Source organism: Lolium rigidum, chromosome 7 (genome assembly GCF_022539505.1).
Source record: "Lolium rigidum isolate FL_2022 chromosome 7, APGP_CSIRO_Lrig_0.1, whole genome shotgun sequence".
Taxonomy (NCBI): domain Eukaryota; kingdom Viridiplantae; phylum Streptophyta; class Magnoliopsida; order Poales; family Poaceae; genus Lolium; species Lolium rigidum.
In genome coordinates this window covers 94391146-94416558 of record NC_061514.1, presented here as the reverse complement: position 1 = coordinate 94416558, position 25413 = coordinate 94391146, and the positions used below count along the sequence as shown (strand labels likewise).

At 48.0% G+C, this 25413-nt stretch overlaps 2 protein-coding genes across 2 annotated transcripts; both read right to left on the bottom strand.

The window, feature by feature from the left end:
• Positions 1 to 7764, bottom strand: LOC124674353 (light-regulated protein, chloroplastic-like). Its single transcript, XM_047210391.1, has 3 exons — positions 7503 to 7764; positions 7232 to 7399; positions 1 to 265 (listed from the first exon to the last, which is right to left on the bottom strand). The coding sequence occupies exons 1-3, from the start codon at positions 7679 to 7681 to the stop codon at positions 184 to 186; spliced, it is 429 nt and encodes a 142-aa protein (XP_047066347.1). The 5' UTR covers positions 7682 to 7764; the 3' UTR covers positions 1 to 183.
• A 364-nt stretch (positions 7765 to 8128) lies between these two features.
• On the bottom strand, positions 8129 to 10513 carry LOC124674352 (vacuolar protein sorting-associated protein 60.2-like). Its single transcript, XM_047210390.1, has 6 exons — positions 10445 to 10513; positions 10100 to 10345; positions 9934 to 10005; positions 9184 to 9295; positions 8755 to 8891; positions 8129 to 8306 (listed from the first exon to the last, which is right to left on the bottom strand). The coding sequence occupies exons 1-6, from the start codon at positions 10511 to 10513 to the stop codon at positions 8256 to 8258; spliced, it is 687 nt and encodes a 228-aa protein (XP_047066346.1). The 3' UTR covers positions 8129 to 8255.
• Positions 10514 to 25413: the final 14900 nt, after the last annotated feature.

Sequence of the window (25413 nt, the reverse complement as noted above, 5' to 3'; positions counted from 1 at the left end):
TGACTGACAAATGTGGCTGCATTTCTTCCATGACTCCATGTACATAAATTGTTTTGTTACTTATTCACAAGTACTGCTGTACATCTCTGCTTTCAGGTTTCAATCTTGCACTAGTATGTTTTGGTCTACACAAGCTTCACATATCACCACCTACTAGAAGAGGACTGAGGAGCTCCTACGACTTCATTCCTTGGAGACACCGGTCTGGTAAGGCGCCTCGCAGAACTCGCCGCCCAGATCGTCGCACGCCTCACCCGGGAACACCCTGCATTATTTCCATGATCATTTAGCTTATAAGTTCATTCCGCTACTTAATTCTTACATTCAGGAACTTTTTTTTTTCGAGAGCACGCGCAGCGTGCCTTATCTTTATAGAAGGAAGAGCACAAACAATTTACAAGAAAGCACACCAGTGCTGAACACACACACGCTGCCCCCTCCGCCTAGGCCTACTCTCGCGCTATATCTAGCCTCCCTCCTCTCCTCGCCCTCTCCCAAAGATGGAACTCCTGCCTGATCGCTACCACCATTTGGGCCACTGTCCTCTGCTCCCTGACATTGTCAAAAGCCCTCGCGTTTCTCTGCTTCCAGATCGTCCATGCCGTGCAGATAACTATGGAGTCAAAGCGCTTCCTGTCGACCTTCCTTACCCGTTTGCGGGCCTCCGTCCACCAACGCTGTAAGCTCCCAGCGAAACCCGGATCCACCATCCTCAGATCCGCACTATGCAGCACCCTGCACCACACCTGTCTTGCATACGGGCATCGTACTAGAATATGGTCCACATTGTCCTCCTCTTGCAGACATGTGTAGCACGCATCGGGGTGCTCCTGGAGCCCATGCCGCGCTCTTCTGTCCGAGGTCCAAAGCCTATACTTTAACGCCAGCCAGGCGAACATCTTGCACTTCATGGGTGAGAAGGATCCCCATACCGGTTCACTCATACTCCAGCGGGCACTCCCGAGACAAAGCATCCTATATGTGCCTCTCGCCGTGTAGATGTCCGATTCCGCACCCTTCCACTCAATACGATCCGGACTCGTGACGTCTTTCTCCACCATTTCCACGGCCTCCCACAGTCTCATGCATTGCATCCATAGCTCCACCGTCATCTCACCATGTATGTCATCTATCCAGCCATCATCCCGCAACGCCTCCGCCACCCGCCGGGTGTTCTTTCTCCTAGTTGGAACCATGGCAAACACATCCGGGGCCAACTCTTCCGCCGTATATCCATCGATCCATCTATCCCTCCAGAAGAAGGTAAGACGCCCGTCTCCCAAAACAAAGCGTGCCAGGCTTTGGAACACCCCCTCCGCTTCGGGGTCCTTCAGCCCCGGAAGACCTTGCCACGGCCTTTCCTGATCCGTGCGTCTCAGCCAGTGCCACCTCACTCTAAGGGCAAGCCCTTGCAGTTTGAGGTCCTTAACTCCCAAACCTCCGAACTCCCTGGGCTTACATATACTACTCCAAGCCACTAGACACTGTCCACCACGGACTTCACCCCCACCAGCCCAGAAGAAAGCTCTCATCCATTTGTTTATCTCCTCCAGCAGCCACATTGGCGCATCCGCAACCACCATTTGATGAACCGCTCTAGCCGTTACCACCGAGTTTATCAGAACCAGCCTCCCTTCTCTACTAACGATCCCCCTCTGCCATGCCGGTACACTCTTGACCATCTGGTCCAGTAGCGGTTGCCACTCCGCCCTAGTTAGGGGCCGAAGTGCAAGTTGAAGGCCCAGGTATCGTATAGGGAATGGCGCCAACTCACAGCCAAGGATCCTCGCCGTCCTCTCGTCCTCCATTGGCGTGCCTCGGATCATCGTGGCCGTAGTCTTCCCAAAGTTTACGTGCATCCCCGAGGCCTCTCCAAAAATACTCAACAGGTGCTTCACCGCCCATAGCTCCTTCTCCTCCGGTTTGAGGAACAGCACAACATCATCCGCGTAAACTGAAATCCTCTGTAAGGGAGATATGGAAGCCAAACTCTCAAATAACTCCACTTCCACCGCCTTGATCACCATTCTAGACAGGACTTCCATGGCCGCCACAAACAACATAGGAGATGTGGGGTCCCCCTGTCTCAAGCCACGCCCATGCAAGATGCGTTCTCCCGGCACTCCGTTAACCATCACCCTCATGTTCGCCGTATAAAGCAGCAGTGCAATCCAAACCCCATTTTTCTAAGCACCTCAAAAAGGAAACTCCAAGAGATGGAGTCAAAAGCACGCGCTATGTCGAGCTTTAGAAGCACTCCGGTCTGCCTCCTCGTGTTGATCTTCCTGGCCACTTGCCTCACCAGCACAAAGTTATCATGTAAGCTCCGGTGTTTGATGAATGCTGACTGATTCATACTCACAATCTCCCCCAGCCTCGTGCGCAAGCGGTTTGCGACAATCTTTGAAAAGAGCTTCGCAAAACTATGTACAAGGCTTATCGGTCTGTAGTCCTTAGTCTCAATAGCCTCAGGTTTCTTTGGGATCAAGGTGATAAGCGCTCTGTTCAGCCTGGCGAAGCCTCTGCCATCTCCCACTCGGCAGTCTCATAAGCCCCGGATATCTCCCTTTATGATAGGCCACGCTCTCTGGTAAAAAGCTCTGGTGAAGCCATCTGGCCCCGGCGCCCTATCACTCGGCATCTCACGGATGGTGCCCCAAACTTCCTCCTCGGTAAACATATGGTCTAACTCACTCAGGTCCATGACTGGAATGTCTATCTCCTCCAAGTTAATGGTGAACTGTCTATTTTGGATGCCTCCTAGTAGCCTCACATACTCCTCTGTGAACACCTCATTTTTGCGCTCTTGTGTGGTCACCATCTCCTCCCCCACTCTCACCGCAGCAATATAATTCTTGGTTCTCCTCCCATTCGCCACCACATGAAAAAGTTTGGTGTTTGCATCTCCCTCCCGGAGCCAACGTATTCTCGACCTTTGCCTCGCAATGGTACGCTCAAGGGACGCCAGACTCAACACCACCTGCTTTAGCACTCTTCTAAGCCATGCCTCCGCATGTGAGAGCGTTCGCGACTCTTGCGCCACATCAAACCTTAGGATCAAGGTATTGGCCATGGCAATCTTGAGTTTGATGTTCCCAACTTTCCTCTCTCCCCACGCTTGGAAGTATTCCGCCGCGTTCCTGAACAGAGCGTCCAGACGTCTGAAGGGGTCTACAATGCCGGGATCACAAACCCAAGCTTCTCTCAAGGCTACATCGAACCCCTCCAGATTTAGCCAGAAGGCTTCAAATTTGAACCTTCTCTTTGGCCTAAAAGCCGCACTCAACGAGAGGTGTATCGGGGCATGGTCTGAGACCGATGAAGACAAAGCCTGCAGCATCGCGTCCGGGTGCATGAGGTCCCAATCCACCGAAACTAAAGCCCTATCAATACGCGTGAGGGTTGGCGCCTCTCTCTCATTACTCCAGGTGAAACGCCTGCCGTGCAGGTAGAGATCCTTGATCTCATGCTCCTGAACGAAGTGCCTAAAGCTCGACATGATGCGTCTATCAAGACGATCGTTATTTTTCTCCTCCGCATAAAGGATCATGTTGAAGTCTCCGAGTAAACACCACGGCCCTGGGCATAAACCCCTCCTCTCCGCAAGCTCGTGTAAGAAAGCTCTCTTATCCTCATGCGTTTGCGGCCCATAGACAGTGGTGATCCACCATCTATTGTTGTCTCTAGGCACCACCTCCCCAGTAATCGCATGGGAATCGTAACTCACCCGCTCAATATTTACAACGGATCTGTTCCAGGCCAGGAGGATCCCCCCTCTCGTCTCCGAAGCAGGCACATACACATAACCATCAAACGATGGTCCCAAACATTACATAACTAAGAAGTCATCCATAACATTCAGCCTCGTCTCCTGGAGGCACACAATGCTAACTCTAAGACTAGCTACAAACTCACGCACCGCATCTCTCTTGGCTGGGTCGTTCAGACCTCGAACGTTCCAGCATAGAATCTCAAAAAGACAATCCATAAAGACAGCCTATCTAAACTCCTCCAGCCTCTGCACCTCAGTGCGCTGCCACTGCCCTCATGCAGTGCCCCTCTCTCTCGAAACTCGTGGGGAGCTCCTTGCCAAAGATGGCCGCAAGGACCCTCAGCTGCTCATCCCTGACCGGTGAATCGAAGTACTCCTTGAAGCGTCTGAGATCATCGTCACTGACTGCAAGGTTCTCCGGGCAGAATCCCAAGGCCTTGAGCAACGTACTCTCAGCCGCCGATGCTATCTTGGCCTGTGTGCCGGCCCTCTCAGCAGCAGACCTCCTGGTCACTCTCTTAGGGGTGAATGGTTCCGCATCTGCCCTTAGCCCCGAGGCCCTTTCAAACTCACTCAGTAAAGGCGGCGCTAGGGTTTTGAGGATGGAGGAGCAGAATCTCTTGATCCTAGCTAGCTCCAGCCCCTCCCTGTCGAGCACAACCCCAGCCGCATCTGGTCCCTGGACACGGGTCACCTCCACAATTGGTGACTCCTCACGCTGAGTCACCTCAGTAGTTTTCGCCTCTTCCTCCAACTGACGCCCTAGGCCCCTGGGCACCAATTGCATCGCGCTGTTCGGTCCAGTGTAGCTCAAGCTCACGTCCGACTCCTCCCCCAACTCGGTGCCGCTAGCGCCAGCCATCCGCTGCCCCGGCGTGCTAGTCTGAGCCTCGCTCGACTGACCTTTGCCGCTGTTCACGTGCTCAGAAATCGACACACATATAAACTCTTTTGATCCGTCTCGAAAGACACCCGCTCTCCCGCCCAACTCCGTCGACGTGCCCCTTCCAGACTCCTTCTCCACCGCAACCGCAACAGAAGCCCCAGAAGTGGACCCCCTCAACGAGACAGACGGGGACACGGATCTCCTATTCACCTGTTCCACACTGTCTGCAAGCCGCGGCTCGATAGGCTCGCAGGCCTCGGGATCCACCACAGGCAACGACTCCGGCGCGTCTGCCCACACCACCTGGTCCACACCCTTCTCCCGCGGCTCAGGATCCGCCACGTCTCCCCTAACCAACGGCTGAATCGCCGCACATGCATGCACAGGGAGACTTGGCCCCAGCAGCTTGTCCTCACCCTCCCCTCTCCTCTTCGCCTGATCCTCCACCACGGTCAAAGGCGCTTTGCCAGCCAACTCTGCAGCCAAAGTGGCTTTGTCAGGCTGCACTCGCTCAGCCGCTGTCGTGGCTTGCCGCACATGTTGACGGACTCCCGCAGTTTGAATGGTGAGCGGCGCCGGGCTTCCCACCCCTGGCAGCGTCCACCTCTTCTCCGGCGCCGGTGCCGGCGCGGCCCTGAACCCAACGCCAGCCGCCACCGAGGAAAGACCTCCAGGCCCACGCCGATGATCCGGCACGCCGCGCCGCCAGGCCAAGTCCCTGGAGACTCTGCGAGAACCCTCTCCAGCTCTCCCGCCGCTTCCTCCTCCGCCATCTCCCCCAAACTCCCTCGGCCCATCCTGCCCGCGGCCATCACCGTGACCTTGAAGCTCCCCGGCCGACTGAGATGAATCCTCCTCCACCCGAACCAAGTGCACAAGGATCCGATATTGTAACGTCTTGATCTCTTGCGAGGCAGGTCCCGCTCCACGAACAACCGCCGCCGCCGTCCTCGCAGGAGCAGCGCGCGCACCTCCTCCGGGCACTGGCTCGGGGATCGCCAACAAACGCACCACCGGGATGGCCTCAAGGTCCGATGTCCAAGCGGTGAGCTTGAACAGGGACAAATCAGTGCGCTCCTTCGTCTCCGGCGCGACGGCGTCCACCGCGCAGCTCTTGCCGAGCACATCCTCAACCACGGAAGTGTCCCATGCATGCGGAGGGAGCCCTTCCAGCAGCAGCGTAACCTTGCGCGACATAGGCACCATGGCCGCCTGCGCTTGCCGGTTCCAAGGCCGGAAAGACAAAGGCGCGCCGGCGACCAGGACTGCCGGCATGGCCGCAATGTGCTCCCTCAACTCCAACGACTCACAAACCACCAGAAAATCCTCAGGAGCAAAGATGTGAACCGACACCGCGCCCTCTGGCACCCCGCGCCAGCGCAGCCGCCGCCACCTGCTCGCACGACACCGCAGGCCTCCGCCCACCGACGGTGGCGACCATGGCGAGCTGGAGCCTCTGCTCCAGGTCACACATGGCCGCCGTCCTCCTGATGACGCACAGCAGCGGCGGCCCAGCAGCCTCGGCCAGACTGGGCACACACGCAGGTACGAACGGCTCCACCGCGAGCGGCGGCCAAGCCTCCATGGGGGGCAGCTTTGAGGCAGCAAGCGGCGGCAGAGGTGGAGGGGGCGGCGCCTGCGGGAACTCCGGCGGCGGGGGCGGAGGCGGAAGGGGGGGGCGACGCCGCCCGCCGGTCCCTCACACCCTGGACGCCTGCGCCAGGCCGCAACCCCTCCGGCGACCTGTGCCTGGCGAGCTTGGCGAGCGCCAGCTGACGGAGCTCCTCCTCCGACGACGGAGAGCGCGGGCGCTTGCACTCCATGGCTGGGTGACCCTTCTGCCAGCAACGCATGCAGACCTCGGCGTTGGTGCAGTCTCGTTTACGGTGGCCCGGCAGGTAGCAGCGGAAGCAGAGCCCGCGCATCTCCTGCGCCGCCGCTCCCCAACCGGCCGTCCCTGCCGCAGCTCTCGTCTCCAACCTCCTTGTCCACCTCTTGCCTTTGGAAGGCTTAGGTAGCTCCCAGGCCAGGCGGTCCTGGACGCGTGCTCTCCCCTCCGGCAGGACTTGGTCCCCCTCGTCCGGCCTCGGCGCAACACTCCCGCCGGACGACGCCGACGAGATGCCGAGGCCAGAAACATGGTCATGGCGCCGCGGAGACACCGACGAGACGGACTCGGGGCTCCCCTCCGAGACCCAACGAAGCGAGAAGCCGGGCGGGTGCGAGGCGGTGGAGTCCATGGTGGGGGAAGGTGCAACGCCGGCGCGGCGCCCCGACGACGGCGGCGACAGAGGCGGAACCTACCTGCTCAGCTCGCTCTCACCTACCTACCTGCTCAGCTCTCTCACGCCAACCGTGTATTCTACAGTACCAAATTGCATGTTTGATCTTTCAGGTATTGTCTATACTTCTCCTTGCAACATATCCATTCATGTGTCCAGCAGCTTCAAAAGGGCAGTAGGGCATACCAAGATATATGGATTTTTACATTCAGGAACTGTAGACGCACACTCCTGTTTTTTTATTCACAAGTCTGTAAGACTTTAACTGATACGCATCGATCGGGTGCTTACGTTTTAGGCTCGTCGTAGGCCAGGTACTCCCGCTCCACTTCCTCCTCCCGCACCCTGCTTCCAGCAACATCAACGGCAGAGCTGCCGCCAAGCTTGGTCTCCGGATACATCTCCGCCGCCTCGCACGCCTCGCCACCGACCAGGTCGCACGCCTCCATTGGGAACACCCTGCACCTCTCGCATTGCACAACCAGGTCAACATCAGTTCAGTTTAGTTCAGTTCAAGCTCACCAAAATATCTATCTAGTCAAGAGCGAATGAGGGGACGTACGAGACGTTGGAGCTGTAGTCCACTTCCGCGGGCCCCGTGGCGGCAGGCGCACAAACGCCGCTGCGTGGCATCTTCCTCGTGCCGGCGACGATGGTGTTCCTCCTCCTCGCTGCTGGCCTGATGCAACTCACACTTGCAGCGAAAGGCAGCACGGCTGGCGAAGCAATGGCAGCCTGCATCTTGGAGTTAACCTGATCCTGATCTATAATACGAGGTTGTGGTGGCTTGTTTTGCTGTTAGCCTGACGACCAGGCTAAGCAGGGCCTACTTATATACTGCTCTACGAGTGAGTCCTGTTTTTGGATAACACTTGGGCCATGTGGTGTCATCCTCCTATATTCCGTCTGCCTCAAAGAGTGAGTCACTACAGGGGACCTAATTTTTGTAGCATTCTGAAGATATTTCTGCCTCCTCGTCTTCAGACTTCATACTTATCTTGCATAAATTTTTGTTACAAATGGGGGAAAACATGCACGGAAAATAGAATGATCGGGACAGTGCACTCTGTAGCCCCTGTGTTTATCTCTTTTTGTTTGTTTCAAAAAACTAGAGTACTATTTTTCAACAACTTATCTTCTTTCGACAACTTACGAATAACCAAAGTTAACCAAGCATCACGGACACAGTCAGCGTGACAACTTAAGCATCATCAGAGGCAGTACAAGTGGCTTACACGGAGGGATTGCTCATAGCAGAACTCAACTTCACATTAACAACAAGGTAACAATAAGAACAAGGTACAGAAGACACTTTCTAACTACGGAGCGATGCTCGAGGTACTGCTGGCATTCCTAGCTCATCCTCCTGCACCAGATAAAAAAAATGATACATCATTAAATTGTTCATGGGAAATGAACATGGTCGCTTGCAACTTTGTCCTACTAGGTATCAAATCACAAACGACAAAATCAACCATAGTAAACCATGCAACATTTTCCTACCAGGTATCACATCAGAAATGACAGGTGCAAGAAACTCAGGCATGGAGTCTTAATAGATGCTGAATGATATTTTCAGATTTCAGAGGCCATGCATCCTTGTAGTTTTGATCCATCACCACAAGGAAAGAAACACCAGAATTTCAGGATGCTGTGCAAACTGTTTTCTGCTGATCTATTCTCCCTTGATCACTTAGCTATTTGCTTACACTAACCGAAGTTAAGCATGTTTTCTTGACAATTAAGTTAAGAATGTAGTCTGTTGGGAAAAAAAATCTAGTGTGACATGGTAGATGCAAATGGAATTCACTTACCTGGTGTCTGTTTAGTGGAACTGCTGTAGGATAAGACGGTGCAGCGGGCAGGTTAAGATCAGGTTCCTCATCTGGCTGAAGATATGATGGGACTGCAGCAGACTCGAACTCCATATCAGCTTCTAGAGCATCCAGCTCTACAACATTCAGTACAAAAAAGGAAGTGAGGATGGAGGATCGAGGATGGTAAATAGAGAACAATACCCAACTCTGCAATGACAATGGCCCCAAGAAGATATGTACATGCTTGGCTTCACGATAATTAAAAAATAAACCTATGCTATTTATGAGTTCTGGCACAGAGCTATGTTATAATCCATAACCATCCATGAACAGCAATACTGCAGGGAGGAAAGGCCAACCACCAAAAGAGCAGCAGGACTACATTGATGCCACAGTATTGTCTAGTTAAAAATACAGCCTCCATACCTCCCATTAGCTCTTCCTCATCAACGTCATCCGGGATATTGTAGCTTCTACCGAGAGATTCTTGTATTTCGTTGCTCACGTCCATCAAATCCGTCATTTCATCTTGCATATTCTATAAATGACAGTTCAGAGTAAAGGAAGTTCTGTTACCAGCAACTGAAGAAGGTAGATTAACAGCAACACTGAAAGACAATATCTAAGGCGGTTCATAAAGTCATTTTAGTTGTACATCCCACTGACAAACTCTACCTTATTCGGATGGTTACCAAACTTTGGTATGGCCATACTATGGCTCTTTGATCACATCCTATGCATGGTAATTGGTAGCACCGTTGCAGCATGAAGGATACACAAAGGTAGTTTCTGATTAAAAAAAACTGTGCTGACCTAGGAAACAGATGGCTAAAGTCCTTTTGTTGTATTGTTCTTCATGTAACTCATGGATAGTGCTAGAAATTGCGGTCCTAAATTAGCCAATCGCAAGGATGGACTCTAAATCAAGTAAGTCCTATGTTTCTGATATACCATATTGACAGTTGGCCTACTAGTACTTTTCATTGCCCAGCACTCGGATATATTATTGAGCTATATGGCTTGGAACTTTGCAAGTCAATAACTGATATAGTGGCACATTGGAGAGCTGCTGACAGTTGACACAAACTTAGAGGGATAGAGGGAATACTAAAATGGTAGCAGCACAAAACCCAACTGACCATACATGGTACAACAACTAAATCGAAAATGACATACATCGATGTCCTCGATCTTGACAGTTTTCATCATCCCCTTGAGCTCCTTATTCGCCGCCTTCATCGCATTCATCTGAACAATCAAGCAATAGATCATAATCATTTGACATTCTGAACACTGTACTGGACAAAACTTCAGAAGGTACAGCAGCATAGGCGACACGTACAGTCTGCTGGGCGTCCTTGAGGCCGTCGGCGGCGAACCCGACCTGGTCGAGGTTGTAGGTCTGGTTGTAGAGCACGGTTCGCTGCTCCTCGTACATGCGCTTGTGCTTGAGGAGCCTGACGGCGCGGGCCTTGATGGCGTCCTGCGAGGGCCCCGGCCGGGTCCGACGGATCTGCTCCTTGTACCTGGCCAGCTCCTCGTCCAGCTTCCTGATCTTCTCGTCCACGCTCTCGCCCCTCTTGTTTATCTGCCCAAACAATCAGAACAGAGCAGCATTGGATTCCGGGGGTTTGAGGAGGAGTGAACCAATTGTGGGTGAAGAGGAGGGAAGGGGAGGGGGACTGACCTGATTTGTGGCATCCTGAATTGACGGGGGCGGTTCCTTGTTCTTCTTGGCGCCGAAGATCTTCTTCATCTCCGACTCCGGTGGGCGGCTGCGGCGGAGTTGGGACTTGGCAAGCAGAGTGAGCGAGTGTGTCTCTCTGTTTCGAAATTCAGACGAACCAGATTGAGGTGTGAAATGGGCTTTGGTTTAGGGCACGATGTAATAATGGGCTAACAGACGAGCAAATTGGCCTACTACTAGTTAAGAGAGTTGGCAGCTCACGGGCCTGCTGCGACATGATAAAATAGACGAGTGCGTTCTTATTTCTCCGTTCTATTTTTTTTAATGTAAATCGCCGAGCATTATTAACCAACAAACAATGCAACCGTATTGTGGTGAACTCGCATAGTTTGATGATAGTCGAAGCAATGAGTAGTGTTGAACCTTTTCTAGGCCCAGCAGCGGTAATTTTACTTGAGTGTGTAAGATTAGCTAATGAGTTTGTAATAGTAACATTCATCACTGCTCAAGAGAAGCTAATGGGGCAACAGATGAACTAGCTAGGCATACCAATGGCTCCTCCTAGATAGATGAACCTACGAACTATCTAAGGCCTCAGCTTGTAAAATATTCGACTCTCATTGAGTAATAAAGGATACTATCTTTAAAGAAAAATGTCGTGAACTAAAAGTTGGAGGCAAACTGTCAGCCAAATCGTCTGGCGTCCTATTTGTGAAAGCAAACTTGGCACAATTGTGAGCCACAACATTTTTCAAACGACCCACTAAATATAAACTAAAACAAACAAATTCAAGCATGGTTCAAGGTGTACCATGGGCTATCAGATCCCCGGATGATCGAAGCATATGCACTCCGGGATGCGGTGATGTTTGTGTGTGTGTGTGGGGGGGGGGGGGGGGGGGGGCGGTTATGTAAGGTTATTTTTGAGACTGATTGTTGTGAGATCATTTGTATTTGGAAGCTGGAAAGTAGTGATGGCTCGTCGATCTCTCCTATCTTAGATGACATTCATGAGTCATGCGCCAATGAAACCATTACGTTCTCGGGCGACTCCTCCTCCCGCAACTCCATCTTAGGCAGCCAAGGCACCATCAGAATTGATTTTGACAATTCCATCACGTGGCCTCTACCATTTGCACTCTAAACGACTCTTGGGAGTCTTCTGCAAGACCGGGGGCAGCTCCAAGGACAGAAGTGTGTGATACGTCCAATTTGTATCACTATTCTATATCATAATTTACTGTTATTCATCGATATATTTCATATTTAGAGGTGATACTTATGTCATTTCATCTATTTTTGCATGTTTGATGATTATTGGAGAATTAACCGTTGGAGCCAGGAATCTGCTGGAAAAAAAGACCGTCAAGACACCATATTTCGGAAGACCAACAATTCCCAGAAAATATACGGGAAATTCTATTTTTCCAGATGACGGAGAAAGCCAGAAGGGGAGGCAGAGCTGGGCCTTGAGGGGGCTAGACCACCCCTAGGCGCGGGCTAGGCCTTGGCCATGCCTAGGCATGGTCTGGGCGCCCTTGTCCACTTCTGACGACGCCCCCTCGCGTATTTCAGCCCCCCAAGAAACCTAAGATCGAGGGAGAGACCAGAGAAATATTCCGCCGCCGCTACGGGGTGGAGAACCAGACAGAGAGAAAAGCTCTCCGGCAGGCATAATTCTGCCGGGAAAATTTCCTCCTGGAGGGGGAAATCGTCTCCATCGTCACCGCCATCGAGCTGGACTTCATCGGGATCATTATCACCATCATCTCCACCACCAGTACCATCATCACCGCCATCTCCACGCCATCCCGCTGTAACATCTTGGGTTTGATACTTGTCTAGTTCATAGGGAAAACTTTTCCGGTGTTGATTACTCCTTGCAGTTGATGCCATTGAGTGAAACCATTTAATTAAGGTTTATGTCCACATTGTTATTCATCATTTCACCTCTGATTATGATCCATATGATGTCTCTTGAGTAGTTCGTTTAGTTCTTGAGGACATGGGAGAAGTCATGCTATTAGTAGTGGAACTATGTTGAGTAATATGCAATGATTTGATATTTAAGTTGTGGTGCTATTCTTCTAGCGGTGTCATGTGAACGTCTACAACATGATACTTTACCTTTATGGGCCTAGGGGAATGCATCGTGTATTTGGCTACTAATTGTGGGGTTGCGGGAGCGACAGAAACCCAAACCCCCGTTAGGAAACCGGTGCACGAGGGAGTGTGATCTCAAAGTTTAAGGCTATGGTTAGATTTATCTTAATTACTTTCTTGTATTTGCGGATGCTTGCAAGAGGTATAATCACAAGTATGTATTAGTCCAAGTATGGGGTAGTGCATTAGCATAGGTTCACCCACACAACACTTACCAAACCATTAAAGATTATTTAGCTATGTGAAGCAAAAGCACTTGACGAAATTCCCGTGTGTCCTCACGAACGCTTGGTCATCATAAGTAAAACAACCGGCTTGTCCTTTGCTACAGAAAGGATTGGGCCACTCGCTGTAATTATTACTACTGCATTTTATTTACTCGTACTTTATTTATCTGCAATACCAAATATCCCTGCAAACTTGTTTGCTAGTGTTTATAGTGAATCCTCGATCAAAACTGCTCATCAACACCTTTTGCTCCTCGTTGGGTTCGACACTCTTATTCATCGAAAGTACTACGATACACCCCCTATACTTGTGGGTCATCAAGACTATTTTCTAGCGCCGTTGCCGGGGAGTGAAGCGCTATTGAAGAGTGGAATTGGTAATTTAACTTTTATTGTAAGTTCTTTTTTTATTTCTGTCTGTTACTGCTTATTTTATTATGGAGGCGTCTCCATTTGAATCTCTATTTGGAATTACTACTACCACTGTTACGGTAGTAGATGAACCACCGTGTGCTCAATTGGATCCTTTTAAAATACCTATGAAGATTGTTGAACTTGTTATGAATAACTGCTATTTTGGAGATGGAATTGTCCATTCAGGTGATCATTTAATCTTTATACATGACTTATGCGAGTTGTTCGAGTGTGTAGGTATCTCAATGGACCAAGTTAAGAGGAAATTATTCTCTTTGTCACTTAAGGGAAGAGCTTCAAAATGGTATAAGATGCTGAAAAATGGCCGATCTATTGGATGTGAGGAAATTGTACCTCTCTTTTATTCTAAATTTTATCCTCCAAGTGAGATTCATAAAGATCGGAATCAAATATATAATTTCTGGACTCAAGATGGAGAGAGTATTGCCCAAGTGTGGGGGAGATTGAAGTCACTAATGCTCAAATACCCCATTCATGAGCTCCCCAGTAATATTGTTATTAATAACTTCTATGCAAGGCTTTCTCACCATGATAAGGATTTATTGGATGCTTCTTGTTATGAATCATTTACACGTATGAAAGAAGAAGCTAAATGGGATATTCTCGACCGCATTCAGGAGAACACTGAAAGATGGGAGAATGATAAAGGAAGAAAGTCAGGTATTAATTATGATTATGAATGCATTGAATCTTTTATGCAAACTGATGACTTTCGAAATACTAGTGTTGTTTATGGTCTTAATTCTCAAATTCTTGCAAATTGTTTTAAGGCTTTTGCCTCTTATCTTCTTCCCAAAAAGGAGTGGAACAAGTACCATGTACCTTATAAAGATATTGTTAATTGTGTTCCTACTAGAAATATTGAAGTTTGTACTGTTGATCGTGTTTTGCCTGAACCTTATATTGAGAAAGTACATTTCCCTGCCAAGGTAAACGAGCATTCTATTATGACTAGTGTGGTCAATAAAAGTAAAAAAGAAAGCTATAGAACCTGATGAGCAAATAACTATTGAAACTGCTGTAGCAATAGTAAAGGATCTGGTTACTGAAAATGTAGGAGATGAACATATTATATTTTGTGAAGATGCTTCTAATATTGTTTCACATCCTAGTAAATACAAGAAAACTAGTGTTCTTGTGCTTTCTGTCAGAATAGGTGATCAATGCTATTATGGTTTATGTGATATTGGTGCAAGTTCTAGTGCTATTCCTTATGAGCTTTACAGGGAAATTATGCATGAAATTGGCTCTTGTGAACTTGAAGAAATTGATGTGGTTATTCATATTGCTAATAGAGAGACCATCTCTCCGATTGGAATTGTTAGAGATGTGAAAGTTTTATGTGGTAAGACTAAATATCCTGCTGATTTTCTTGTACTTGGTTCAGCTGCTAGTAAGACTTGTCCTATAATTTTCGGTAGACCTTTATTAAATACCTGTGGTGGTTTTATAGATTGCAAGAAGGAGAAAATGCTTACTAAATTTGATGGAGAGTCTTATGAGTTTAATTTTTTCTAAGTTTGTTAAAGGGCCTTATAAAACTGAATTGCCTAATGAAGATTTTAGAGTTGAACAACTTGGTTCTATGTTGTTTCTCCTAACAATGCTTTGCGGCAATATATGAAGGATCACGGAAGTGAGATCTTTATGGAGGAAAGAAAGGAAATTGACGAGATTTTTCTTCGTCAACCGGAGATGCTTAAGCACGATTTACCTGTGGAAGACTTGGGTGCCATGCTACCACCCAAAGAGGATCCTGTTTTTGATTTAAAACCTTTACCTGATGATTTGAAATATGCTTGTATTGATGATAAGAAGATATATCGTGTTATTATTAGTTCTAAACTTTCAAGACAAGAAGAGGAAATATTATTGGGAGTATTGAAGAAGCACCGAGGAGCTATGGGATATACACTTGATAATTTGAAGGGGATTTCTCCTACTATATGTCAGCGTGCTATTAATATGGAACCGGATGCAAAGCCAATTGTGAACATCAACGCCATTTAATTCCGAAGATGAAGGATGTGGTAAGAAATGAGCTATTGAAACTTCTTGATGCTGGTATTATTTATCCTATTGCTGATAGTAGATGGGTTAGTCATGTGCCTTGTGTCCCTGAGAAAGGAGGAATTACTGTTGTGCCTAATGAGAAAAATGAGCTTATTCCTCAAAGAATAGTAGTTGGTTACAGGATGTGCATTGATTATAGAAAAGTTAACAAAGTTACTAAGAAAGATCATTACCCTTTACCTTTTATTGATCAAATGTTAGAGATATTGTCTAAGAAAAATTATTTTTGTTTCCTTGATGGTTATTCTGGGTTTTCGTAAATTGCTGTTAAAAAGCAAGATCAAGAGAAAACCACTTTTACTTGTTCTTATGAAACTTATGCTTATAGATGTATGTCTTTTGGTTTGTGTAATTGTAGCGACCCAGGAAAAATCCCCATATTAGATTTGTTTGCTATTTTTATTTTATGCATCATCATGTCATCATGCATACATCTCATCCATGTTTTCAATAAAATAAAACTATTTTATAAACCCTAAAATATTTTGTCCTCCCTCTCATATGGTTTTTATAATAAACCCTAACCCCTCTCTTACTCCCTATTTTATAATTGAGCATTTACAAAACAATTAAGGTTTGGAAATAAAATGTGTTTTGTTTTGGTTACAAATAAATTAAATATTTTGTAAACTGGTTTTTGAATCTCACTCTCTTTTATATTTCAAATTCAAAACAGAATTGAATCTATTTTCAAATGGTTTATTTAAAAAGGAAAAAGAGAAAAACCTTTCCCTCTCCCCTGGGCCTCCCTCTCTTCTCCCTGGCCTTTTTCCCTCTTCTTCTCCTCATCCCCCGCGCAGCCCAGCTCGGCCTCGGCCCAGCTCCACCTCCCCTCCGTTTTGGCCCATACCCCTTCGTGGGAAAAGAATCTCCTCCACCTTGTCGTCTTTCTCCTTCCTCACGCAGAGAGCGTGAGCAACCTCGCTCACGTCACACCGCACCCCACGCCGCGGCCACCTTCCCTCCCTTCTTATCCCCTCCTCGAGGCCCTGGGAAACCTAGCTCCATCTCTTTTCCTCCCTCGCGCCGCCGCCACTATTTTTCTCCCCTTCCTCACGTTTTCTGCCAGCACCGAGAGTCTCCGCGCAACCTCGCCATGGCGCCACCGTCTCAGGCCTCCCCTCGACGATCTAAGGCCACCGTCGGGTGCACCTCTTTCTCCTCTACCTCGTGCTGCAAGGAATCGAGGCCGGACGCCTCCAGTTGCCGCCAAAACGCCGTTCCCTTCTCCGAAGTCCGGCAGCGATTTCATCAATTCCGGCGCCGCCCGTCCACCTCCGGCCACCCCGACCCCTCCTCGAGATTCCTGGTACCCCGGCGCACCCCCTGGTCCTCCTCCCACTCCCTATCTCGCTCTCTATCGTGCTCCCTATGTTCATGCCGGCCGTTTCTCCGCAGATCCTCGCCGCCGCCGGCGTTCCGGTGACCTCCCGTGAGCGGCGCCACCACTTCCTTGTTCACCACGGCGAGACGGTTCCAACGCGCCCAGGTTTGCTTCCTGGGGTGCTCTGCTTCGCCCGGAGCGTCGACGACAGCCGCGGTGACCACCGTCTCTGGGAACGCAAGCGGCGTCCCTTTTCGTCGAACACCTTCAGTGCGTGCTCGCACGCTTCGCCACGCTGGCAGCCACGTGGCCGCGGGGCCCTCTCGTCAGCGTCTGCATCTAGAGATCCTCTCGGTGAGAAGAACTCCTCAGATCCAGATCTGTTTCCATTTTGCACCGAGCCCCTGCAGCTCATTCTTTATCAGCCCGCGGTCCCTGCCCCTGAATCTTTTGCTGAAAACCCCCTTGCAGGGTCCGTTCGACCCATCGTCCCAGTCAGCCGCCACGTCAGCTCCTGGACCCGCGCGTCAGTGTCTCTGGCTAGCCATCCCTTCGGTGAGAAAAGCCGGCCCCTTTTCTGTTTTATCTGAAAATTCCAGAAAATATGTATATCTTGCAAAAATCGTATCTCTTGAACCATAACTCGAAATAAAAAGTATTTTATATGAAAATTGTTCAGAAAAACATGAAGAACATGAATATGCCATCCATTCATCTGTTTGCATCTCGCATCATGTCCTGCCGTGATAGTTTTGCATGTTCACCTAACATATATGCGGAGTATTTTGGATATCCACCTAAGGTTTCCCCGCTCCGTTTAATATTGAAGTAGCGCACCCTTGCCATGTTATGCCATGCTAATCAACCCTTAACTTTGTCGGTAGATATGCAACTCCAACCTAATTTGTTTGTCCGGGGTTCCGACTTCGATTAAATATGGATAAGTTGCATTGCACCATATCTGCTATGTCATGCATATCATCTTGATCATGCTGGTTCTTTATCCGTAGTAGTAAGACTTGCATCCGTTGTTTGTCCAGCATTTTCTTCTTCCCGGATAGGATCACGAAGTGGTGATGTGAGATACGACGAGTTCTCCAACAAGTTCTTATGCAGCTTTTCACAGGCGAGCCCTCTCTCTTCACCTACTCTCCCTCGCATTGCTATCCTTATGTTGCGCTTCTTTATCGAGTCACGTCTCCTATTCCACTTGTTTACCATAATAATCCTATATGTATCATTCCTTAACCATAGCCGTTGCTTGATGTTTGAGCCTTGCGAGTCGTAGGCGTGTTTAGTCTCTGTTGTTTATCTCGATCTATTATCGGGATATGTTGGGTTGTTGGGAGGTTATCACATGCTATATCAGTTGTTGGAGATACACATGTTTTACTTAATTGTTAACAACTAAAATTGTAAGCAGAGGCATCTGTGAGCCCCTTTGCGAAAGCATCGGAACTTTGACTCACTAATGTCCCCTAGGACCCGAGTTCTTGTTATCTGTTCCAAGACTGAGCGCTCTAACCACACGTGGGTATGTTTATTGGGTCTCCCCTCGACCACTGCCGGAATCTACAGCTTTGTCCAGTGGCCACAACTAGTTTGCATGTTTTACCATTTGTTGTTTGCGTGCATGCCAGCTTGTTACTTCTTTATTTTGTGAAGCCCATGGGTGCCTTGTATCCCTTGTTTCTGGTATGCACGTATAGGATGCGGTACGTTCGTTCATCGATGTTGAAGCGGGTCATTCGCCCCAGTGTGTGTTCTGACCCTCGGAAGCCGTAGGCGCAAATAGCTAAGTCCGTTTCGGAGATACGCACTACAAGAAAAGTTCTGATAGACAACGTCCCAAAATCGTCAACTAAGGGGCATTTTTCGTCGCCTATGGGCCTAACCCGACGATATGGGTTCCGTTGTCGAAACTGCGTCAGGCAAAGTCCAACGACGATTTTTCGGTCCGTCGCGCTTGGGCGCCCTTCCGCCACGGAAAATCGGACCGTTGCGGAAGTGTTTTCGGGAGCCCGTTGACTGGCGACGTCATGCAAGCCGACACGTGGCGGACGCGGGTGCTTGCCGGTTAACGGCGTTAACCGGCTGAAACCCCGTGGTAGATGGTAGGCCCACACGAGGCCCGCCACGTCTTAAGCGGGCGGGCCGGATGACATAGTTTGACCGGTCAACTATATAGTCGGGCTGGTCCATTAGTTACGTGGGCCGGGCCTAACCTCCAAGGTTGGTTGGTCAAAACTTAAATGGGCGGCCCATTTAACATGTGGGGTCCACCTTACGACAGCTCGGGCCGGCCCAAGAAGCAAGTGGGCCGGGCCAAAAACACGGGTGGGTCCCACTTTCTGTTAAAAGGCCGGCCCATTTAGTGTGTGGGGTCCACTCAGTATAGCAAGTGGGCCGGCCCAACAAGCTAGTGGGCGGGCCAAAAACACGAGTGGGTCCCGCTTTCCGGTTAAAGGATCGGCCCGTTTAGTTTGTGGGGTCCACCATATAGCAAGTGGGCCGGCCCAACAAAATAGTGGGTCGGGCCAAAAACACGAGTGGGTCCCACTTTCTGTTAAAGGGCGGCCCATTTAGTATGTGGGGCCCACCATATAGCAAGTGGGGCTGGCCCACCAAGATAGTGGGCCGGGCCAAAAACACAGGTGGGTCCCACATTCCTGTTAATGGGCCGGCCCATTTAGTATGTGGGGTCCACCATATAGAAAGTGGGCCGGCCCAACAAGATAGTGGGCCGGGCCAAAACACAGGTGGGTCCCACCTTCCTATTAAAGGGCCGGCCCATTTGGTGTGTGGGGTCCACCATATAGAAAGTGGGCCGGCCCAACAAGATAGTGGGCCGGGCCAAAAATACAGGTGGGTCCCACCTTCCTATTAAAGGGCCGGCCCATTTACCATGTGGGACCACCATAGAGCAAGTGGGCCGGCCCAATAAGCATGTGGAGCCCATTACCGTGTAACCGGGCCGGCCTACTAAAGAAGTGGGCCGGCCCACCCAATCTGTTGTAGGGCCCTACTTGTTTGACTAGTCAACTTGCATTAAATTTCATGAGCCTAAAATCTGATTTCAATGATACACACAAGTACATACACAAATAAAACAAATAGGAAAATTACAAGGCAATTAATGTGCCCAAATAAAAAAATTACATAGAATCATTGAGGACTTCTATTAGCATCATCAATAACACGTTGACATTTGGAAATCGCCTTGATTGAATCTTGTGTACTCTTTGTCAACATATCAGCAACGAGATCTTAAAGCGACAATACCATGTCTTTTATAAAGTACGGCCTTGAGATATTTCTTGTCGATGAAAGAAATGGTCTAGGTTGACGGCTATGAGAAGATGCATCGGAAGAAAGATCGAGAACTTTTTGTGGGCCTCACTTGGTAATGAAGATTGCTTCATCACAAGCTGCATTCGATAATAATGCAAAAAGAGTTAAACGATGAACTATGCAAACATTTATTATGCAATGTAGATATAAGATAATAACAAGTTGCATAAATAAGACATGTATGGAACTTGTACTAAGCACAAACTTACATCATAATGTTGCACGGGGTCGCTACGGATCCTTTTTTGGCGACTATCTTCTAATGATGACTTGCTTCATTAAAGCTGCATTACGGTAACATTGTAAACATAGTTACAACAATTAACTATTCAAACATGTATTACGCAATGTAGAGATCGGATAACGACATGTAGCAGAAATAAGCACAAGATAAGATAAGATGCATGTACTAAGCACATGTCGGCTCCACTGCGGGTCCTTCTCTTGCGTGCACTAGTCGTGGTCAACATGCCTATCATTTTAGGTTCAGCCATCAAGTGAAATGCTAATCCTCCTGCTCCATTGTCCTTAATGCTGTGTTTAGATATCACATTTAAGACCAAGTCAGCTGGTTTCAAATAACAAAAAACTTGAGCTGCCAAATGAATAAGCCAATATTTACCGGATATCGGATTAAAACCAACTAGATGTTGCTTTGCATGAGATACGAATTTCGGACATTCAGATTTAGAGTAGGGTAATGCCAAGGTTTTACACATAAAGTAAACTGGCATTAAGAATGACCAAATGTCAAGTTCAAATCACCCTCGAAGTTTCTCCAAGACAAGCATATCAAATAGGCAGAAACATAGTAAAGCATGAATGGCATTGCTATGGCAGGGTTCCAAGTGTTAATCTCTTGCATAAGGAACAATGCATATAGGTTATAGATAATAACGGAAGTAAACTGCCAAAATTACCAACCACGAACTCAGATTCCAACCTTACCTAGCGTCCCCGCTGTTAATGTTGGATGTTCTAATAAGTGTTTCGCATGATCAATCCCTAGGAAAAATAACATTGACAAGTCAGTCTACGATAATACAAAGACCGGACATGCACGCAGCAATAACTATATAAGCTAAAGACGAGGTATAAGAGCAAGCAGATTGGAAATGCACATAGCATGATTATAAAAGCGAGTGTGAGAATAGCGGACACGAGAAAACGGCTAGCGGTGAGCTAATGACGTGGTATAAGAACAAGCAGATTGGAAATGCCCATAGCACGACTATAAAAGCGAGTGCGACAATAGCATGCAGTACAAAAACAGTTGGCAGCAAATGAATGGGTACAAGGCTATAAATATGTGGATGCACACAGGTGTCAGTAGAATGAACAGGATGGTAGCGACCGGATAATGCTTTTGTACTGTACAATATTTAACAATGTTAAGGAAATCGGTAATCGTTAACTGCTCGGTCGGCTTGGGAGCAGTGATTAATCGGAATTCGGACGATTAACTGATTTAATCGGTCGGTTATTAATCGGTGCAACATACACAAATTAGCACTTAAAAACAGTTTATATAAGAAAAATAATAGTATATGAGCCTCTATATGTCTGGCCCTACTTGTCTAGAGTTTAAAATCTCAGAAAAACATGTACACTTCTCCTCCCTGACCTAATCTTCAAGGTCACGAGCGCATCAGGATCCACTAGCCAAAGTCGCGTTCCTTCCTTCCACTTCTTATCCTCTCACCTCTGAAGTTTATCTTGTCCCACCAACTACCTAGGGTACGACCCCTCTTACACCTCAACCACTTAACCTATTGAAAGCGTCCTCGAGCTCCTGCACGAGCTCCTCAAGGCGGTCCAGCTCCTGTATCTAAGGTCTTGGCAACTGCGAGTAACTGGTCTAGGAGGGCAAGTAACTAGTTTGCGACAGTGGAAATCGAGCTGCTGAAGGCTGCAATCAAGCGGGGGCTTCGCAAAACCTACTTTATTGGGGAGGGGTAGCGCCTGTGCTAGTAATATGCATTGAAAATTTTGCAACTTTTTTGACCAAGTGTAGTAGTTAATCGGGAACATACCTAGTAATCGGACTTTCAATATTATTAATCGGGCTAAAGGATTAACACAAGCGATTAATGGTAATCGACACGGTCAGGCCCCTAGTAGCGATTAATCGGCCTAGTAATCGTTGAATCGGCCTAGCTAGTTTTTGAATAGTGATATTTAAACAAACTTCATGCGAAGCAACACATCAAGAAAGTTAACGGCATATGAGATCTGCAAATAACTACACAAAACATGGCTAAAGAAACACCGCGATCTAACGGGCCGGCGTACTAACCAAGGCTGCGGCGGGGTGGACGGGGCGGCAACTTGCATTCCGGCGGCGGCGAACGCGGGAGACGATGAATCGACCCTGTTTCGGTAGAAGCGGGCGTTAGTGAAGCGGATCCGGTTGGCCGGCAAGGTATTCGGTGAAGTTGATACGGCCGGCTGCGGCGAGGTAGTCGGTGGCGAGGTCGGCGGTGAAGCGGATCCGTCGGTGGCGAGGTCGGCGGTGAAGCGGATCCGTCGGTGGCGAGGTCGGCGGTGAAGCGGATCCGTCGGTGACGAGGGCGGCGGGGAGCGGATCGGGTGGGTGGACAGCCAACACGATCAAGGCTACGGCTGTGGAGGAGTATGCCGGCGGCGAAGCGAGATCTAGTACTGTAGAGAGTCAGAGCTTTGGCGTGTGAGAGTATTTTTGAGCTAATGGGGCGAATGGTTGGTGGGTGGGTGTGGGCCTGTGGGGAGGGTTCGGGATCTAGGCAAGATATTTCATTGTTACCGAATGAGCCCTCCATGGTCGGTGGGTTGTAGCTTCCGGACCGGGGTTGAAAGGGTAAAAGCTGGTCACGGGATTTTCGAATGGATGCGGCGGGATGATTTGGCGCGTGGCCGAAATTTTCGGTTTCAAGCTACGGTACGAGCGAACGACAAAAATAATGTTCTTCCCCAGGGAGCTCTCATTTCTTCCCCTTCTCTTTCTCTCTCGAGTCTCTCCCACTCCCCCGGCTCCTCTCCCCCTTCTCTCCGGCGGCCTCGCCGGCCGGAGACGAGGCCGACTTCTCTCTGTATATTGTACACCCTCCGAACTAAATTAATTGATTCAACTTTCCTTAGACGTGTATGTATCTAGAGTAAAAACATGTGTGGATACATCCATATTTAGATAAGCAAAGTTGAGTCGGCTAATTTGGATCCGAGGGAGTTAGTGTTGTTGTAAGCTTAGATCCAGTGTTTCCCATGAGCAGAATGGCGCAATGGAGTCGGGGATCTCGTCATCGGCTTCAGATCTAGCCTATGGTGAATCTGGCGGATCTTGCCGGCCAAACCCCGATCTGGTGCCATCATTGTGATGGCGCTAACGGTGAGGCTTGCTTTGGTCAGTGCTTCAGATCTGGCCAATGGGGAAGTCAAGCTGCTAAAGTTCACAAGCTCGGGGCATACGACGGCGTCATCCGTCTTGCCCGTGCACATCTTGGACTTTCAGCGACCCTTCTCAGAGCCAATATGCCGTTGTTGAGGCCCTTCTTCTCCTTCGTCCTGGCGACTACCGGCGACACCGTCCCAAGTGGTGCGTCCCCGGCGACGGAGTTGCTTGGAAAGGATGCGGAGCGAGAGATCTGATGTGCGGTCGAGAAGGACTCGATTGATTTTCTTCTATATGTTTTGGGGTCCTTTTTGTAAAGTTGCAGGTTCTATTAGTTATTGTCTAGTACTTTTGGTCCTCTATGTAATTTTTTGGACTAGTTTCCATTGGCACTGATAAACTTGAATTTTGACAAGTTCACGGGGAAAAAAATTCCTTTGCACATATGGCCTATCATGTATAAACATTCTTGAGATTTAAACTATATGTAATGTGCCATGCATTAACCCTAAACCATATATATGTAACTAACCCTAGCTGATCAAACCCTACTTAATTAAAACAAATAACCCTAAACTATACGCATGCACTTTATGCGCAAAGGCGCGAGTGCCTCTAATAATGTGTGTGCGCACTCGATCGATGATCCCTAAACCTTATACAACCCTGAAACCCTAATCCCTAATCCCTAAACCCTAAACACCCTAAACACTAAACCCTAGACCCTAAACCCTAACCCTAACCCTAAACCCTAATTAAACCCTATATATAGGCCAACGACACTTAATTGTGCATCAAGCAGGCCAGGGGTGCCTCGCGGTCCTCTAATTAAATTAAATGTGCCATGCATTAACCCTAAACCATATATATGTAACTAACCATAGCTAATCAACCCTACTTAATGAAAACACATAACCCTAAACTATACTAGCTATAACCCGATCTAATAAAAACATGCTCTATATATAGCAGCTAGCTAGCAAACCGTAGATTAACACCAATTAATATATACATGGCCTATATCGATCATGTTGTATAACATATCCCTGAGATTCATTAATTAATTATATAATTATCGTGATAAATTAATTAACTTGAACTTTGACAAGTTCTCTCGAATGAAAACACATTTGATTAATTAAGTTGCCTCATAATATATATATAATTAGTGTGCATGCATGGCCTAGAATGCATTCGTGCATATATTTTAATGTATATTTGAACATATTCTTGGGGATTTCAATCTCTCTGATCTCTCTCTCGATCATCTATATATCGTTGGTGGCCCAAAAAAACACACATATATACGCATGCACTTGATGCGTAAAGGCGCGGGTGCCTCTAATAATGTGTGTGCGCACTCGATCGATGATCCCTAAACCTTAAACAACCCTAAAACCTTAAATCCCTAATCCCTAAACCCTAAACACCCTAAACACTAAACCCTAAACCCTAGACCCTAAACGTACCCTAACCCTAACCCTAACCCTAACCCTAAACCCTAGCTAATCCTAAACCCCAATTAAACCCTATGTATAGGCCAACGACACTTAATTGTGCATCGATCGAGCGGGTCATGGGTGCCTCGTGATCCTCTAATAAAATTAAATGTGCCATGCATTAACCCTAAACCATATATATCTAACTAACCCTAGCTAATCAACCCTACTTAATTAAAACACATAACCCTAAACTATACTAGCTAGCTATAACCCGATCTAATAAAAACATGCTCTATATATAGCAGCTAGCTAGCAAACCGTAGATTAACACCAATTAAAATATACATGGCCTATATCGATCATGTTGTATAACATATCCACTGAGATTCATTAATTAATTATATAATTATCGTGATAAATTAATTAACTTGAACTTTGACAAGTTCTCTCGAATGAAAACACATTTGATTAATTAAGTTGCCTCATAATATATATATAATTAGTGTGCATGCATGGCCTAGAATGCATTCGTGCATATATTTTAATGTATATTTGAACATATTCTTGGGGATTTCAATCTCTCTGAT